At 48.7% G+C, this 19,328-nt stretch overlaps 1 protein-coding gene and 1 pseudogene across 6 annotated transcripts in view; one reads left to right on the plus strand and one right to left on the minus strand.

Moving 5' to 3' along the window:
- Positions 1-246: 246 nt before the first annotated feature.
- Positions 247-19,328, minus strand: part of ALPK3 (alpha kinase 3) — a 57,213-nt gene continuing 38,131 nt past the window's right edge. For 4 of the 6 annotated variants that reach the window (XM_054450972.2, XM_054450973.2, XM_063652876.1 and 1 more), the window contains 9 exons: positions 12,042-14,187; positions 11,207-11,354; positions 10,694-10,821; positions 10,525-10,560; positions 7,683-7,963; positions 6,957-7,045; positions 5,932-6,155; positions 3,215-3,263; positions 247-2,467 (listed from right to left, as the gene is read on the minus strand). In XM_054450972.2, coding sequence (XP_054306947.1) covers positions 2,122-2,467; positions 3,215-3,263; positions 5,932-6,155; positions 6,957-7,045; positions 7,683-7,963; positions 10,525-10,560; positions 10,694-10,821; positions 11,207-11,354; positions 12,042-14,187 — 3,447 coding nt within the window. In that variant the 3' untranslated portion in view covers positions 247-2,121. Of the gene's footprint in view, positions 2,468-3,214; positions 3,264-5,931; positions 6,156-6,956; positions 7,046-7,159; positions 7,623-7,682; positions 7,964-10,524; positions 10,561-10,693; positions 10,822-11,206; positions 11,355-12,041; positions 14,188-19,328 lie in introns of those variants that run through there. The other 2 variants (XM_054450975.1, XM_054450976.2) reach the window with 2 other exon arrangements.
- LOC129014901 (small nucleolar RNA SNORA25) lies at positions 17,955-18,072 on the plus strand (annotated as a pseudogene).

Raw genomic sequence — 19,328 nt, forward strand, 5'->3', positions numbered from 1 at the left:
TTCTTTTGGTTCTGTGAGCTATCCCAGCATCCTTCCCATGAACACTTTTTCCTTGCTTAAGTTGGTCCAAATTCATTTCTGTTGGTCAAAACTCAAGAATCCTAACAGGTAGTCTCTCCTGAGATGGCCTCACACATCTTTGCCTCCGAACAGCTGCCAGCCCAGGGTCTGGCATAAAGTAGCGCTTAGTATATGTCTGCTGAATGAGTGGGTGAATGAATAAATGAATGAACAGTACTCCAGCTCTCAGTTCACCAAAGTAATCTGGATATACGGGCTGGGAGAGGTGGGGACACACTGGGGCAGAAGATGTGGCGTCACCTGAGCACAGAGGAGGTAGAGAAGTCAGAGATGTTATCATAGAGGGGAAATGTTAGGCAAGGGGAGGTTCCGGATGAGGGTGGGAATGAAAAGCTTCTCTGCAGCTCGAGAAGCAGGAAATGGTCAGCAAGTAGCTGAGAGGCAGGTGCTGGTGGACTCCTGGGCTGGTCTTGCTGTAGCCAGAGACACACGGCGTTTCCAGAGCCCCCAGCTCTGTGCTTCCTTCCTGGGTGGCTTCCTTTGTGTTCCTCTTCTGAATGAAGAGCAATTCCAAAGGCGTAAGTCCCCAGACACCCTAAGGGGCACACACCAGCAGCTCAGCTGTGCAAGAAGCACAGGCTGTCTTTCTGTGGCCACAGAAGGCTGCGACTGAACTTCGGTCCAGGAACCAAAATATAGATTCATTTTTCCAGTGTGCCTGGGACTACAGAATGCCCTCAGAGAGTCTGCCTGGGAGAGGGGGACCCTGACTCCACAGACCTCCAACCACACCAGATGAGGGCAAGCAGGGCACACAATGCTGCCTTTATTGCATTCCAAGGGGAGCAGGCTAGCTGCAGACCTACCTCATCCTAGGCCTCCAGAAGGGATGCTCTGGAAGGACCCAGGCTGCTGGGTCCTTGGGAGGCCCATACATGAGGACCCAGAGCTGGGGCCCCAGGATCAAGAGCTATGGTTGGGGCAGGGGTCCTAATTCCCAGGCACAGAGACTCCCCTCCACCCAAGTGCATGGATAGACTGCATCCCTCCTAGAACACCCAAGTGTACTCCCCATGGGGAAGGGACCTAGCCCTCCACTCCTGGTTGAGAGGGGATATGAAATTCACTGTGACCCCACCTCCTTTCAGTGTGGAGTGCAAGGTCTCTCAGAGTCAACACCTCTCTCTGGCTACAGCTGCTAACACAACCCTCATGCCAGCTCTCACCTCATGAGCAAAGAGCCTGAGAGAAGTTGGGGAAGAGAGCACTGAAGTGGGGTGACAGGCCAGAAGGTCTGTTCCTCACCTGCGTATTGGTGGGCAGGGAGTGGGGAGCCCTCAAGCAAAGGGCCATGCGCAGAGCCATGAAGGACAGGCAGCAGGCTGCAGCTGGGCCCCAAGACAGGGATGTGGCGAGGGGGTACAAGGGAGCATGGGAAGCAGGCAAGTGAGTGAAGGGGGAAGAGCATGAACACACATCAAAGGCCACTGCACAAGGACATGACAGGCTCTGGAAGGGCCCTGAGCCCCATCTGGGCTTAAGGACGGTTAGTTGCAGGATAAGCTGAGATCAGTGAGCCAAAGTAGCTGGAAGGAGAAGATACCCTGAGAGTCACCAGGCCAGACCAGCAGAGGAAGTCTGGATCTCTGAGGACAGGCGAGATCAGGGCCAGGCAAATGCAGGAGGGTAAAAGTTGGCCTGCATGTCCTCACTCAGATTATAACATCTGCTGCTGGACTGGGCTGGGGCAAGGGCTTGGGGTGCAGAACTCATGCAGAGGACTCAGGGGAGCCTCCAGCAGTGGCAAAGTGTAAACTTCAAGGAGGGCCTAGGCCGCCAGGCACTCGGAGGTGGGGACTGCTTGAGGCCCGGGAGCCCTGGGTGACAGTGGCACCAGAAGAGGCCAGTGGGCTATGTGCCGTGCACCAAAGCCATCTGATGACAAGCTGATTCACGAGAGCCTGCTCAGAGAGGTCCCCAAGTAGTGTCTCCTTCGTGCACCTTCTCCAGTTAGTTCCATATTTGGAAAGTCTCCATCCGGTTCAAGCTGCTTCCTGGTTGGTCTGCTGCTGGGTGGAGGCCCCCAGCCTCCTGTTGAGGCTACCGCATGCCCTGGGCCTTGGAGCCCTCCTCTTGGGTGGGAGGCTGTCCCAACAACTGAGTGGCGACTGGCTCTGAGGCCTGAGGGGTGGCCTTGGAACTTGAAGCACTCTTCCGGGTGCCCTGAGGACTAGGGAGGCCTTTTTTCTGGGGCTGAGGACTCAGTTGGGAGCCTTTCCTGCCAGCAGATGGACTCTTAGAGCCTTTGGCTTTGGCTTGGGGGTGGGCCGCCTCAGGGCCCTTGAGAGGTGTTAGCCCCAGCAGCTCACAGTAGGCGTTGCACTGGTGGGAGGAGGCGAACCAGTCCAGCAGGGCAGGGAAGCAGCTTTCCTTGAGGCCCTGGTATCTGCAGCCAGACAGGAAGAGCTGAGTGGGGGTCCCAACCAGAGACACAGTTCCTTGGGGGGCGGACTCTGGGGTGGCCATCATCAGGATGTCGTGCTCAGGGTACATCCTACCCTATCTGAGGGTGATGGGGAGTCTCCCTTGGGTGCTACCTCAGGTGGCAGCAGCCAAAACCTCAATTTTTCTTTTTTAAAAAAATAGAGACAGAGTCTCTCTACTTGGCCCAGGCTGGTCTCAAACTCCTGGGCTCAAGAAATCCTCCCTCCTCAGCCTCCCAAAGTGCTAGGGTTAGAGGCGTGAGCCACCATGCCTGGCCCAAGGCCTCAGTTTTAAAACTGTGGTCTCATTACACCCTGACACATGGAATCCATCACGCAGGACTTTAACTGGCATAAGAATGGCTTAGCTTCTTAACATAAATTGGAGCAGACTCGAGGTCCGCACTCTAATCACAGGGCCCTTACTCATTGGCTCCTTGGCAACCATCCTCAAGCAAGAGGGGAGGAGTATGTGAGAGCCCTGGATTGCAGGGGACCCCATGTGTGGCATCAGTAATAGCTGCCACACCAGGCCAGAGATAAGGGGTGGGGACCAGTAGCCCCTAGGATGTTACCACATGGCCATGGGTGTGTCTGGGACCACTTGGCCCCAGGCCCAGCACCTCAGGGATGGAGAACCAGAAGGGCTTAGGACATTTTACACCCTGAGAAGACCCCCAGAGGGCATTCTGTTCCCAAGAACCACTCACCCTCGAAGTTTGGTAGCAATCTGCACATCAGTCATCTTCCAGTCAACCCCTGAAAAGAAAGAAAGTTGGGAGTTGATGCCAGCCTGGGCTGGTTTTAAGCCCCCACGTCTCCAGCAGGAAGATATATTGGGGGGCTTAGAACCACATCTCTTCTTGCTGGAGACGTGGGGGCTTAGAACCAGCCCAGGCTGGCATCAACTTCCTGGGTGTCAGTGCAGGTGTGTCTTCAAGCATCTTCTCATGGGTCATCACCACCAGCCTGTCTCACAGCGTGCAGGTCTCTGGATTATTACTGGGAATAATATTCATATTTTTCAAGTGAGGAGGATAGGCTCAGAGTTAAATGACTTGAGCAAAGTCATACTCATTCAATAATTGAGCTCTGGCCATGTGCAATGGCCATTTGACTTAAAATAAGGGTTCAGTTTTTTTGGATTCCTAGAGCCAAAACTCTTCCAGCTATGCAATCCTGCCTCTACTGGATCAGACCAGGTCACAACCTGGACCAGCCTCTAGCTTTGAGCTAAAACCTTCTTCCTCTGAACAGAGCAGTAGTCTGTCCAGACAAAAGAGAGGGATGGGAATGAGAGGATAAATCAGGGGTAGACCAGCAGAAATGCAACACTACAGAAGACTGGCTTCTGCACTACTTACAAAGGCAGCAAGCAAGCAAGAATCCAAGATGGACTTCCAGGTTAAGAAAGCCTTGGAAGGGCAGAGCCAGGCAAAATGATGATAGACAAAAAACGTTTTCACTGTGCTCAGGCCACCCAGGTATCTTAGTATTCACACATTAGGTTTAGGATGCTCTTTCCCCCATTTTCAATCTGTCCAGAGCATTTTGCTAGGCACTTGCCTTTCACTAACAGGGCTGAGTACCATCATATGATAGACAATAACAAATGTGGCCTTTGGAGTCACACAGACCTGGATTTACATTTCAGCTCCACCACTTCTGAGCTGTGGGAACTCAACAAGTCACTTCATATCTCTAATCTTCAAGTGTAAAGGTGAGGATAGTAATGACCATCTTACAGGGTATTGAGAAGATCATAATATGTGTAGGACTCTAACTTAGTGTCTGAAACATAGGAGTAATGTGATAAATATTGATTTATTTGTCATTTCTCTTTTGGTATTCATAGCATTCCATTTTGTGTGATAATGATAATCTCTCTCATTTGCACAGAATTTTAGTTTGCAGAAGGTTTTCACAAATATGGTCTCATTTAATCCTCATGAAAAATCTAAGTGCTAGGTAGGAAAGACATTATTCCTAGAAAGGGAAAGGAAACTAAAGCTCAGAGAGATTGAATGACCTAACCAGGGTGAGCTTCAGTTTTCTTCTTTGTAAAACAGACTCAGCTAGAAGAGAATGGGGCTTCCACTTAAATCAAATTTATTTTGTTCTTTATTATTTTTTTGAGATGGAGTCTCGCTCTGTCGCCCAGGCTGGAGTGCAGTGGTGCAATCTTGGCTCACTGCAACCTCTGCCTCCCAGGTTCAAGCAATTCTCAAGCCTCGCCCTCCCAAATAGCTGGAATTACAGACATGCACCACCACGCCTGGCTAATTTTTGTATTTTCAGCAGAGATGGGGTTTTGCTGTGTTGGCCAGGCTGGTCTCGAACTCCTGGCCCCAAGTGATCCACCCGCCTCGGCCTCCCAAAGTGCTGGGATTACAGGCATGAGCCTCCGCGCCCAGCCGACTTTAAAGACTTTGTACTATACCACGTTGTCGTCTTATAGTAGAAAGTGGTCTACTCATCACAGCTTCTTGAGGACGATGACTATTCCTAATTCAACTTTTTATTTTTTCAATATTTAGTAATGGTTGGATGGAAAAAGGATGGAAGCATGAATTTATAAGTTAACAAATAGGTTGACTGATAATGGCTTAATGTTACCTAGCCCCCCCTCCCCCCAGTATATGGAGTTATATATATACTAATTATGGTACAATTTAACCTCAGTGAAACACAGATTTGAGTCCGTTTTATATCTCTGGTCTCTAGTTTTCTCACTTATTTACCGCAGAGACAAGCTTTAATAATGCGTGATATTCCCAGCAACCTCTCCTTCCCCTGAGCATTTTCTCTGTTCCTCTCCCCTGTCCAGTTCTGCTTAAAGACAGTAGGCCTGCAGAGAGCTGGTTGAGGAAGGAAGGAGGGTTCACGCCTGCTGGCCTTCCTTTGTTGGGGAGTTCTGGGTAATGGGGGGCATAGGAATAAAACTAAAAAGAAGCTAGACTAAGTTGCTTTACATAACGAAAAGCTAACAAAGATGGAGGAGGAGGACAGACAGTAAAGCTACTGTGCTAAAATGGAAGTGAGAGTTTGGGAAGCTTGGAGAGTGAGAAAGTCTAGAGCAAAGCTGCAGGGAAGGGAAGAAGGGAGGTTTTGAAAAGGGTGGTTGTGGGTTTTGAATTAAACCCCACGTAATGGTCTTTGAAATAAATTCCTTTTTAATTTTAATTGAGCCTGGACTGTGCTCCTTTAAATGCAACTGCAGTGATAGACTGGGCTACATGAGGTATGTATTAGGGTTGCCTGCAAAATGGTCCCTGTCCAATCTACTTTACAAGATTATTGTGAAAAGCAAAAAAGAATAAAGACAAAGGTGCTTTGTAAACGATCAGTCAAGCACTATGGCTTTGCCTCCTCTGCATGCTTTCACATCCATGCACATGCGTACCCGTGCACCCTCACACCCTCATACCTGCCAAGTCTGTGACAAGGAAGCTGCCATTTGTCCACTGATACAGCCAGTGCTGGAAGGTCTGGCATTTCTGCATGGCCTCAGAGCTGCCAGATGCTGTCAGAGCCCCAGCACAGCCCCATTCCCGAGAACAGTAAGACTCCAGGGGCTTGCCCAGGTCTTCCTCCAGGGTAGCATATGGGATATTGTTTGCAGGCCGGTAGATCAGATACAGTGGGATGATCCTAAACATAGTTTCGCCCTGCAGTAAGCAGGAAGTATGGCCCAGAGAACTCCTCCCTCCCACCCAATTCTGTATTCTTGGACCTAAAAGAAGGGCCCTTCCAAGAATGGAATTCTCAGCTCTGAGCCCAAAGTACAGCAAAGGAAAGCAGCTCCACCCTGAGTTCAGGAAAGGAAATGGATATTTTTGGCTTCAGAGTCCTGTCCATTCTCTTGGTCAGTGGGATTAGAACCAAACACTGCTATGGACATAGGCAGACTGTGTGGCTTGGGTGAGGGACTGAGGCATGTATGTGTCAAACAGAAGGAGCACCTTTAGAGAGGATTCAACCAGATTGTGGCTCTCTGCCAGTGGGACCCCAGGTACGCAAAGGTCAGAGTTCAAGTCTCAAAATGCAAACAATTGCCATTTATAGCTGATTCCTACAAATATCCATACTGGCCCTGCCTGCATACCACAGAAGGGTCCTGACCAGTCTGCCTAGCTTAACCCACCCCATCACCTTCATGGAGTCCCAGAAACTGCTGTGCCCAAACTCTGCAATCAGCAACATCTGCGCTAAAGAATGAGGAACCGGGGTGGGCGGGACTCGAGTCCAGAGCAGAGGCTTTTCTCAAGTGGAGAGTAAATGAGGTCTCTATTTCTAGATTTTGTGAGGCCACTGAGCTGAGCACGGGGCTGTGAGCCTATCTGCACATGGGCATAACCCAGGATGCCCCTGGGAGGCTGTGAAATCACTGTCTTCGCAGAAGCCCAAGGCAACAGTGCTGGACACTGCATGTCCTCCTCGCTGCGTACTTACTCAGGCACCTCCCCAAAGCCATGTGCGGCTCGGGCTTCTGCTGCGAAGATTTTGCAGTACTCCCGACTCATGTTCTGGATCTTGCACCCCTGTGGATGAGGGAACCAAATGTGGTCAGCAAAGAAATTCCTCAGTCCTCCACTGTGTCTACCGCTAAGTGAGTGGGCCATCTATTCTGTTAGGGGACTGAGAGGAGGATTCCAGCCCTGGGGGAGGAAGGGCTTACTCCTCCCTGCTCCCCACTCTGCATCTCATTTTCCTCTTTTATATAGCAAGTGGCTTTGGACTTCTTTTCAAATTGAGGTTTTCAAAGTGATTTCCGAACTATTTTTGGGAGTCCTTATGGTATGTGACAGTGTCCCAGAGACCACTCTGTGGAGAGCCAGGAAGATTGTGCACCCCACCCACAGCACCCCCCTTTTATCTCACATATAAACAAGGCTTCCATGAGAGATTATGTATGGGAAAGGGGGAAGATTTCTGCTGCAAATATAGCGTTTGAAAACTATGGCCCAAGTCGTTTTGAAGCTCTCAAGCTCTCTGAGGCCAAGCATCTGAATTCTGGGCTGCATCTCAGGCTTTCCACAAGTTCCATCCTAGGAGCCTCATAAGGTTGAGATTGAGATGCCTTCTGCCTTGATACTGGGCATCCCAACAGGACCTGGGCTGGGAAAGGGGAGGGGGTGAGAGAGTAAAGGGATGAGGCGTGAATATGGGACATAGTACCTGGATGGTGACGTCGTAGTTTCTGCCCACAAGAGAAGTCTCACTGCTGGGCCCAAACACAAGCAGGCTAGACACCTTGATGATGCACGTGCGGCCCGACTCGAAGATGGGTTCCAGCCCGTAGATGACCTTGGCCTGGGAGGCCTTCCGAAGGCCACACCCATATCCACCCCCTCGGAGCTCCTCGCTTACCAGTCGCCCAAAGAGCTTGTCCCCCCAGCAGCCAGAGTCAGCCAGACCCTTAGCAAACACCATAGGGGTCATCTCAATCTCTTCTCCAACTGAAGGGGAACAGGAGAAATGTGGGAGACCAGGAGCTCCTGTCTGACCAATGTGGGGCTTGCAGGGAAGGAAAAGGCCAGAAGAGCCTCCCACCCTGCCAACTTGCTGGGCTCACTTTCAGTCCACGCCTGCTCTTTGGGCACATTGAGTCCCTACCAGACTATGAGCTCCTTGGGGCAGAAACTCTATTTGATTCAACCCCTGCCATCTAGCGGTACCCGTGTAATATCCATCACATAACCCCTGCCTTCCACAAACGCATCCTGAGCACTGTCCAAACACAGCACTTAGGATGTGTTTGTGGAAGGCAGGGGTTTTCTGTGGCAACAGCAATCAATACAGAATACCAGAATTACTTTGTTTTGGAATTCGTTGTTTTGATCAGATGAATACATGACTCCATTTCAACCAACACGTTTGACTGAAACAAAAAGTTTGCAGGACCAATCCAGCAGCAATGAGCACCCCTAGTGCTCAAACTGTGACAGCTAAATATAATTTCTCATTAAAGGGAAACCAGAGCTTTCTAAAGAAATGGTTGATTCCAGGTCTTGGCAGAAAGTGTACAGCAAGGACCTGAAATATCATGTGAGTCCAGAAAGCAAGAGAGCTAGCAAAAGCTATTAGAGACTTGGCAGAAGGACACAGGGGCCAACCTGAAGGGGCTCCCTTGGACCAAAAAGCAAACAATCTTGGCAACAAAAATAATTACTGCAACATATTGAACATATCAAATATGTTAAAAATCCATGTATTCATAGTGGTAACAAAAAAAAAAAATCCAATCTCCTCCCTCAAAAAATAAACCTCACTGATCACCTATGGAAAATGATACGGCACCAACTCATTATTCTAAATTCTAGTAACTAAAGGAAAAAGAGCAAGTATTTATCCTTCATTTCCTGTTGGAACTTACGTATTGGGATAATCAAATAATCATCCCTTTTTTACAGAAAAAAATCAGCTAATGAATGAAGAAGAAAAGATCAAATTAAACTATCTCCATGTTGCAACTGCTAATGAAATAATAGATTTAGGCAATCATCAGTGACTGCCAAAACCCCTAGATAACAATAGGGTTTGTATCAGATTGTTTTTAACTTTAAAAGGGGATGGATCACACAGATGCACCTGAATGAACCCAATGACCAACCTTAACATTACTAAAAGTGAAACAATCTGACATTATGTGCCTCCAGATAGGATGCAAAAGGTATACACAGCACCTGTGAGTTATTCTTGCTCAAAAAAAAAAAAAAAATCACACTTGAATCTGACCAAACCTCTAAATCTGATTACCAATTTGGAAGAAGCACGTGCATGGGGGAGCCTGTTAAATGGGAACACGATCAACAAAATCCAGAATGTTACAAATTCTATACCAGTGACTTTAACAAACATATGGCAAAGAAAGAAAACAAATAAAGTAGGAGGAACTGTTAAATATTAAGAGAGACTTGGGAGCTGCATCAGCCAAAAGCAATGAGTGGTTCCTGATTCAAATAAACCAACGCATATGAGATAGTTGGGGAAATCTGACCGGATGTCTGATGATATTAAATAATTATTACTTAGTTTTGAGGTTGAGGTTTTATTTGATATTGATTAAATTTTATTTGATTACTAAACAAAAGTCACTAATTGGCACTTTGGGAGGCCAAGGCAGGTGGATCCCTTGAGGTCAGGAGTTCGAGACCAGACCTGCCAACATGGTGAAACCCATCTCTACTAAAAATACAAAAATGAGCTGGGCATGGTGGTGCATGCCTGTAATCCCAGCTACTGGGGAGGCTGAGGCACGAGAATTGCTTGAACCCAGGAAACGGAGGTTGCAGTGAGCCAAGATCACACCACTGCACTCCAGCCTGGGCAACAGAGTGAGACTCCATCTCAAAACAGAGTCACTAGTTGGATGAATGAGTGATTGAAAGAGTGAGTGAATGAAGGAATTAATGCATTTGTTAGCAAATACAGCTCTAAACATCTGTTTATCACTGGCTGCCTTCACAGTCCCAAGCCTTAGCCTGTCTCTTGTAGAAGCAGTACATACCCATCCCTATTTGAGCCCTTCAAATGTGTATCAAACTTTGAGGGTATTTCATGATCACCAGGGAGCCTGCTGAAAATGCAATGTTCCTAGGTCCCTCCTAGGTCATTAAAGATGTCTGCAGTGCAGCAGGGACCAGGAAACTGCATTTCTAACAGGTTCCCTGTGTGAATCTAATCTAGGGTCCACAGAGCACTGTGAGAAACCCTGGGTAGGAGCTGGCAGGATAAGACATGCCCTGGTGGCCGGTTCTGCCCTGGATCAAAGACTCTGACATGGGCAAAGGGCACAAGGGTGAACTAACTCCTGTGCAGTGGCCCCCTTGGTCACTTCTTCCCCCATAATCTTCTGATACAGCAGTTCTCCTCCATCATCTCCCCAAGCCATATCCTAAACTAAGAGGCAAAGAGGAGCAGTATGTGGATTGGGACCAGATTCCAAGCCCTTAAAGAGGGTCCTCCCTGCAGATGGCAGGGGTAGGACCACCCCGCCTTCCCCAGGGGGGAACCATACCTTCACTTTCTTCTCTGGAGATGAATCCTGACAACACTAGATAGAGAAAAAGAAGAAAGCAGTGCCTTCAGGCTGCTGTGCCAAGAGAGTGCCTTCTTTCAAAGATGACTGCTGCCCACCCACCAGGAGCCAGGCCAGGCCGAGACCCTGGGCTGCGGGGCACACTCACCCTCAGGGCTGAGGCAGAAGTCAGTGGAGGCCGAGCCGTGCTCGTTGTGGATGGTGCACCGATACACGCCGCAGTCTACGGGGGAGGCCTGCACGATGGCCAAGGCCGCCGGCCCCTCATCCCCTGCGCTGCAGAGTGGAGACCCTACTCATGAAGGCCATGGTATGGGGGCAGACTGTGGTCCTAAGCGCCCTTGGACCCCACTCTCAGAGGCTGCTGTGAACCCCAGCTCTGAGAGCTTTGGGGAAGCAGTGTGATTCCAGGGCCAAGAGCTGGTCCTGAAGCCCACAGGTCTGGTTTGCAGTCCTGGCACTTACTAGCTGTGTGGCTTTGGACAAGTGGCTTAAAGAATGCTGAGCCTCCATTTTCTCATCTCTACTATGGGAATAAAAGGACCTCCCCTGGTTATTGTGAGGATTAATGAGGCGATAGGTTCAAAGCATTAGGACAGTGCCCAACGGTATTACTGCAACCAGGGAGCCAGGTCAGGTGGCAGTGGTGTCGTTGGCTTACCTCCTGCCCACCTCGCCCACTGGGCGCTGATCCTTGGCCCATGTCAAGACTGAGTCACTAAGAATGTTGAAAAACTGGCACCAGAGCTTCAGGCTACCGGAGGCATCAGGAAACTGCTCCACCCGAATCTTCCGGATCACCTGTGGGGCTGAGAGCAGGGCCCAGTCAAGAGGGGAACACCATCTCTCCTCTGGCCATATCCTTGCTTTCCTGGGTGTCCTTGGTGGAAAAGGCTGGGAGAAAACAGGATTCAAGTCTCCACACAGACCTACCACTCACAGCCCCCAGGTGCCTCCTGCCTATATCTCAGGCTTCTGCCCTGACCTCCAAAGCACACATCTCAGCTAGAAAGAAGCCCCTACTCCACCTTGACCCCAGGCTGGGAGGGGCTCCCAGCTGAGGATGCAGACAGCAGTTGAGACAGGAACTTCAGTTTGCATTCTAGGTCCCTAACTCTAGAAGCCTACATTTGAATCCTGTCCCCACCACTCTGTAATCATGCGACATCTCTGTAAAGGGGGATTGAACGGTGATGATGGAGAGCTAGAATGCTACTAAAGCCAGGCCCTGTGCTAAGCACTTCATCTATTCCATCTCATTTAAGCCTCATGCCATTGCAAAGGTGGTACTGTTATCGCCACTCTGTGGAGTGGCAGAACCAAAACAAGAAATAGGCCTTAAAGGCTGTGAGAGAAGGGTACCTTTACCAAGGTAATTTGTGAATCCTGAGGAGGGATATGCTATCTGTCTTGGGGTGGTGCTGTTAGCAGCAGCAGCAGCGTGCTTTCCGTGGCCCTGTCCTGTGAAGCCATCCCCCTCCCTCCCCATTGCTCACCTTTCAGCAGGTCTTTGGCTTTCCTGGGCTTGGCCAGTGCCTCCTGCTTGCCTTCATCCAGGGCCACCTCTGTGTCCAGACCGCCGGCCTTGGGGCTGGGGCCCAGGTCTCCTGTCACCAGCTCCTCCTCTGCCCGAGGCACCTCCAGCATGCTCGCCTTTCTGCCCTGCGTAGGGGAGCGTCTCTCCCGCCCTGGAGTCCCCGGGGATCCAGGCACCAGGCTTTTCCTGTGCCCCCGGGGGGAAACCGTGGGGCTCTCCCTTTCTTCAGGTGTGGTTGCCTCCCCGTCTCCTGCTGCTCTGACCTTAGGGAGAAATCTCTTCCTCCGGGCCCCTAGAGCCAGTTCTTCAGGTGTGGCTGCCGGGAGACCTGTCAGAGCCTCCCCTGGGAACTTCTCCTCTTGGGAGGGCTCCTGGGCTATGCTCTCTGCTGAGGGTCCCTGCCCAGGGGCTGCCTGCCCACCTGCCTCCCCCAGTCGACCACCCATGCTGCTCTCCTGAGAGGCCCCCAGAAGGCCAGGCCCCTCAAGGGAAACCTCTCCCTCATCCTCACTGGCTCCTTCTGAGGCCAGCCCAGGGCCCTCCTCATCTACCACAATGGCAGGGACAGTGAGGGAGCTCGGGCCAGGACCCCAGGAGCCTCGGGCAGCAGCAAGGGCCTGGCGGCCAGCCTGCACCTCGCGGTCCAGGAGGCCGGTGAGGCGGCGGGAGGTACAGGGGCTCAGCAGCAGGGTCTGTGCACTCTGCACCAGGTGGTTGTTCTCCACCCGCTCCAGGATGCGCCTCGATGTCCGGGGACTAAGCCCAGCCACTTCCACAGTGGGTGTCAGAGTGGCTGAGGGCACCAGACCTCCGGTGGCTGTCCCCACCTGGGACTCTCCCCCTGCTCCACTTGTCTCTGTGCTGGACAGCTTCAGCAGCAGAAGCAGGTAGTTCTTCAGGGAATCTATGAGGCCAGGGTCACAGCTCCGGGGACCTGGGGTCCGCCCCTCCACATCTGGTACCTGGGCGCAGGCCCCCTCACTGCTGGTGGCCATAGTTTCTGGTGGGTGACTCTGAGTGGGGGTCCCCAGCCCCAGGTGCAGTGTTGGGGCAGAACTCATCAGGGCCTGATCCTCAGAGGGCAGGAAGGCAGCTGTGCTCCCGTGCTGAGAAGTTGGGGTACTACTCGGCCCCTCCTTTGGGCTAGCAGTCAGCCCAGTTCCAGGAAGAGAAGGCATCGTGGGTACCTCCTGGCTCAGGCCAGCTGGAGGACAGCCACCCTGATCCATACACGGCACTCCCCCTGGCCGCTCCTCCTTGGGGCACTGGAACAGGCTGTCCTCCTGCTTGGCCTCGACTGGGCCTGACGACTGTGGCCCTCGGCATCTCTCTCCTCCTACCTGCTCCACACTCCCCTCACGGGGCGGCTGTGCTGGGAGCATGAGGTTCCCTGACAGGGGACCCAGCACAGTTTGCTCATGGTTCCTGGAGGCTGTTACTACTGCCTCCTCAGATCTGGGCAGGAAACCAGGTTTTTCTGGGAAACAAGACCCTTCTGGGGTCTGTGCAAAACATTCAATATTCAGAGGAGCTCTAGGACCCGCTGTAGGTGGGAGTTCAGGGGTTCTGGATGGTGGGCCGAGGCTGGTTGCCACCTCCTGCTCTGACTGACCTTCCGTGGCTGTGGGCGCGCTCCCCTCTGACCGCGTTCCCTTCTCTCCCTGCATCCTTCTGTCTTCCTGTGTGCCCTTACCTGCCTGGGCCTTCCTGTCTTCCTGTATCTTCTCACCTGCCTGTGTTGTTTCTAGCTGTGTCTCTGCCCTTCCCTGTGTCATCATGCCCTTCTGTGTACTCCTGTCTGACTGTGGCCTCTTGTTTTCTTGTGTCCCAGCATCCGCCTGCATCTTCCTATCTGCCCGTGTCCTCTGGGTTGTCTGTGTTCCATCTCCCCTGGTCCTTCCATCCACTTGTATCTTTCCATCTGCCTGCACATTCTTCTTGCTTCCAGTTCTCTGGTCAGCAGATGTTCTCCCATCCTCCTGGGTTTCCATATCCATGGGTTCAATGATACCTTGACTTCCAGAGGTGCCACAACCAATGGAGGCTACATCAGAGCTGCTGCTGGCCGACATGGTAGGAGCCGTGGTTGTCTGGCATTCCAGGACCTGAAAACACGGGGACAAAAGCAAGGATTTAACTACATGCACATTCAGATCTCTTTCCAATCTGGCATCCCAGTCTCCTCGGAGCTCATCCACAACTGCTCTGATGGGAATCTTGCCACCTGGTTTCTCAGGCCTGCTGGAAGTTGGGAGGCAAAGACATGTGACAAATGCCCAAAGCCCCATCCATGCCCACTCACCCTAATCTCTGATCTCAGAATCTGGACTGGGGAATATCTAGCATCCAGACCCAGCTCTGGCCCTTCCCACCTCTTCCTGAAGAAATCCTGCCTTTCCTGAAAGACCTTGCTCATGGGTTATTCCACCCCTCACCCCTCCCATATGAAGGAGACTGTCCTCTCCCCAGGGCTCCCAGAGCAGTCCTTCTCCTGTGGCACTAATTGCCTTGGACAGAATTATGGGTGAAGTGAGAGAGTGCCAAAGGGTGTCCCAATAATGGCCTCAATGACAGCATCCACCAGTAACATTGAGTGAGTGATAATAATGGATGCCATCCAAGCAGAGAGGATTAAAGTAATTCTGAATGGCATCTATGCCAGTAAATTAATGAAACATTATAATGTTACCCTTTTGAACATCTATTTGCAAAGCACTATGCTAGGCCCCTGTATATAATATTACCCTACTTACTCCTCATATAGTATGAATACTTAGGAGAATCAGCCCCATTCTAGAGATAACAATGACAAGAAGGCATGTGATCTGTCCACCGTCAGGTAGCCAGCAAGTGGCAGAGTTCAGATTCGCAGCCGGGTGTATCTCACTCCAAATCCCATGCTCTTTGTTGTTATACCATAACGCCACCTACTTTTAAAGGACTTCCTGTCAAACTTGGTGGCGTACAACAGTGATTTGCCTTTTTTCCTCCAAGATATCATCAAAACCAACAAAGTAAACATGAAATAAACAAAGCAAACTCCTTTGTTAGTGAAACTGGAGGCAAATAAAACCTACGGTCTCAAAAAACAAACAAAAGGATAACAGCTGCCAAAAGCCAACAGATGCAGATGCTGGGAAGCTGAGGAGGAGCAAAGTGATACAGGGAAATAAACAGAGCCACAGCTCAGCGGGCGGGGTGTGGAGCTGTTCAGCAGGTCTCAAGACGCCGGCAAAATCACGGCTACTGTAGACAAAGGTCACCCCAAGGTTATAAACCCGTAAGTCCACGTGCAACAAGAGCTTCAGGGTCATGGAGACCTGGGGGGAAACTGGCCGAAGACACGGCAGATGAGCAGAGCAGACAAGGAGAGATGGAATGGAGGAAGCAGATCTCAGAAAACGCTCCGGAAAATTGCTAAGCCGAGAACATTGTGTTTTAGCATACAAAGACTAACGGAATATTGTTCCCACAAGCCCTGCTTGAGGAAATCACCAGGGAACAAATGTAGTCAACCAAAAGATGATTGAGAAAACAACAGCAAAAGAGCTGACGGTAAGCACTGAATATATTTCACTTACATTAACGTATATATTAATGCATATTAACATATAACTGTAGAAGAAAGACTAAAATCAAGTGGGGTTTAGAATGGCAAATCAGAATGTCAACGTTCTATGCCCTGACGATACAGAAACAACACAGCCAGCACGAAAGTGGAAAGGGGAAGAAAATACCAAGTGAAGTAACTTCCTTGACTGTGTCACCTGTAAGAGCCAGGCACCAAAGACATTACTCAAAGCTGAAAAACCAAGTAACAGAAATAGAGGATATTTACCTATATAAAGATAATCACTTAGAAATCAAACTTTAGGCTAATATGAGATAGAAAATGAATGAAGGCCAGGCACAGTGGCTCAAACCTGTAATCTCGGCACTTTGGGAGGCCGAGGCAGGCAGATCATCTGAGATCAGGAGTTTGAGACCACCCTGGCTAACATAGTAAAACCCCGTTTCTACTAAAAATACAAAAAATTAGCCAGGCGTGGTGGTGCGCATCTGTTATCCTAGCTACTCTGAGGCTGAGGCAAGAGAATCGCTTGAACCTGGGAGGTGGAGGTTGCAGTGAGCCAAGATCGTGCCATTGGACTCCAGCTTGGGCAACAAGAGTGAAACTCTGGCTCGAAAAAAAAGAAGATGAATGAAGAAAATGCAGAGAAGAAGTGAAAACACTGTATCATTTTTCATCATTAAAAATTAGTAGAAACTGAGTGAACAGATGAAATAATTAATGGTACTATATAAGACTGAAATTATAACATATAAATATTTTAAAATATCAGAACCACACACAAAATCAAAGGAATAAGATCACAAAATGAAAGACTTTTAAATATACATAATTAAAATATATGTAAATTAAGTGTAGAATTTAAAGTTACTTTACTAAATTAGGAATTTTCTGTTTTTTAAATTTTAAATTTTTAAATTTATTTTATATTTTAAAATTAGAGATGGGGTCTTGCCATGTTGGCCAGGGTAGTCTCAAACTCCTGGCCTCAAGCAATGCTCCCACCTCAGCCTCCTAAAGTGCTAGGATTATAGGTGTGAGCTACTGCACCCAGCCTAAATTCAGAATTTTGAATGAATGGTATGGATGTGGGAAACATGAGAGTTTGGCAAATATCAGGAATAAGTCTGACTGAAGGATTTTTTTTTTTTTTTTGAGACAGGTTCTTGCCATCTTTCCCAGACTGGCATGCAGTGGCTATTCATAGGCAGGATCATAGCCTCAACCTACTGGGCTCAAGTGATCCTCCCACCTCAGCCTCCCAAATAGCTGGGCTGACTGAAGAATCTTTTTTTTTTTCCTTTGAGACAGAGTCTTGCTCTGTCACCCAGGCTGGAGTGCACTGGCATGATCTTGGCTGACTGGAACCTCTACCTCTCAGGTTCAAGCGATTCTCCTGCCTTAGCCTCCCGAGTAGCTGGGATTACAGGCGTGTGCCACCACGCCCAGCTAATTTTTGTATTTTTTAGTAGAGATGGGGTTTCACTGCGTTGGCCAGGCTGGTCTTGAACTCCTGGCCTCAAATGATCTACCCACCTCGGCCTCCAGAAGTGCTGGAATTATAGGCATGAGCCACTGCACCCGGCCTAACTGAAGAATCTTAATAAAAATGCTCTTCCAACTTCTCTGCAACCGGATATTAACAGACAAAACTGCCTTGGTGCCAAGAAACAGCAATTAGTAATATATTAGAGCCTCTTTTTTATCTTTTGATATTCTAGGATTCGAAAATGTTAATAAAGACATAAGATCTATAAATCTACAAAGAAGGTGCAGACTGTGCATACAAGCCTGTTGCTGTTCACAAGACTCATGGAAATAGAACTTCTTGATTAAAGCTACCCTCACTCCTAACACACTCTCAGCCAGATCAATCCCTCAGTTCTGTTGAAACTACTACTTCATTATCTCAATATCCATTTCCTTCATCTCCACTGCCAACCGCCTAATCGGAGCTGCCGACAATTCTGTCTTGCCTGGACTACTGTAAAGCCTCCTAACTGGTATCCATGACTCTAGTCTTTGCCTCTGCTAAACGCTTTTCCTCACTGCAGCCCAAATGACCTTTCCAAAACACAAACCTGACTGTAACACTCCCCTCTTAAAAAACCTTTCAATGGCTTATCATCACTGACAGGATAAAGCCTAAAAGCCCTAGCTTCAAAGAGCAAAAAGTTTAATCACACAGTAGCCCCTTCTTATTCACGGTTTTGCTTTCCGTGGTTTCAGTTAACTGTGGCCAATCTTGGTCTGAAAATATTAAATGAAAAATTCCAGAAATAAACAATTGACAAATTTTATAGGTCATTTCAAAGAGGCTGCAAAACCAAGAGCTCTTAACGCTGTGACCAAAGATGGAAGTTCTCTCTAGGATGCCATGGCACTCGATGGTGGTATGTTTTCCTGGGGAGATATAAGACATAGGTGTTATATGACATAGTAATCCATGATTGTTGCCATGGGAGAGTTTTAAAGATTAACCAAAGTAAAAAGAAAAAACAAATTGTAAACTTTGCACTGTTCTGAGCAGCATGATAAAATCTCATGCCACCCCACCTGGGATGTGAAACAGCCCTTCATGCAGCATAGCCACAAGGTATACACTAGGCTGCCCGTTATCCATTAAGTAGCTGTCTTGGTTACCAGATCAACTCTCCTGGTATCTCAGGGCTTGCGTGCAAGTAACCACTATTTTACTTAATAAATGGCCCCAAAGCACGAGAAGTGATACCGGCATATTACTATAGTTGTTCTATTTTATGATTATTGTTGTTAATCTCTTACGGTGCCTAATTTATAAATTAAACTTCATAATAGGTGTGTATGTATAGGACAAAACACAATATATATAGGGTTTGGTACTATCTGCAGTGTCAGGCATCCGCTGGGGATCTGGGAAAGTATCTTCTGTGGATAAGGGGGACTGCTGTACTCTCTTGGCCAGGGTTACAGGCATCGCACAGCCTCTACAGACGGCAATTTGGCATTATCTATTAAAACTAAAAATACTTATACTCTTTAACCCAAAAATTCCATTCCTAGGAATTTATCGTACAGGTATACTTTCATGTGCAGATGGACTTATATACAAGGATATATACTGCAGCATTGTTTAAATTGCAATAGACTAGAAATCACCTAAATTCCAACAATACAGGGCTGATCCAGTGAATTATGGTATATCCATATTCCAAATAAATAAAACAAATATCCAAATAAAAAGGCAAGGTAAAGGATAGAAAGTATAATATGCAACCTTTGTGTGGAAAATACACAGACACACACATATTTTCAAAAGTAAAGAAAACAGCTCTGGAAGATGCCCAAAGAACCTGCTTTGGCAACTGCCTTCAGGAAGAGGACCTAAGCAGTGGGGATAGGGAAGTGGGGAGACTTAATATTCTCTATATATCTTTTGTACTTTTTGAATTTTATACCTTGTGCATATGACATATAGTTAACAAAAATACAATTAAAAATGAAAATATATAAGGAAATCAACCCTTGTGTGATCAGTGAGGCCCGTCCCTCAGCAAGAGTCCCAGATCTGTTTCTCCAGGTTCATCTCTTGGGTCCCTCCGCCCAACACTAACTTAACTGTACTGACAACTGTGCTATTTTGTAACTCCTTTATGTACTTTTTTCTGCACCAGACATTCTCACCTACTCCTTGCC

This window comes from Pongo pygmaeus, chromosome 16 (genome assembly GCF_028885625.2).
Source record: "Pongo pygmaeus isolate AG05252 chromosome 16, NHGRI_mPonPyg2-v2.0_pri, whole genome shotgun sequence".
Classification (NCBI taxonomy): Eukaryota; Metazoa; Chordata; class Mammalia; order Primates; family Hominidae; genus Pongo; species Pongo pygmaeus.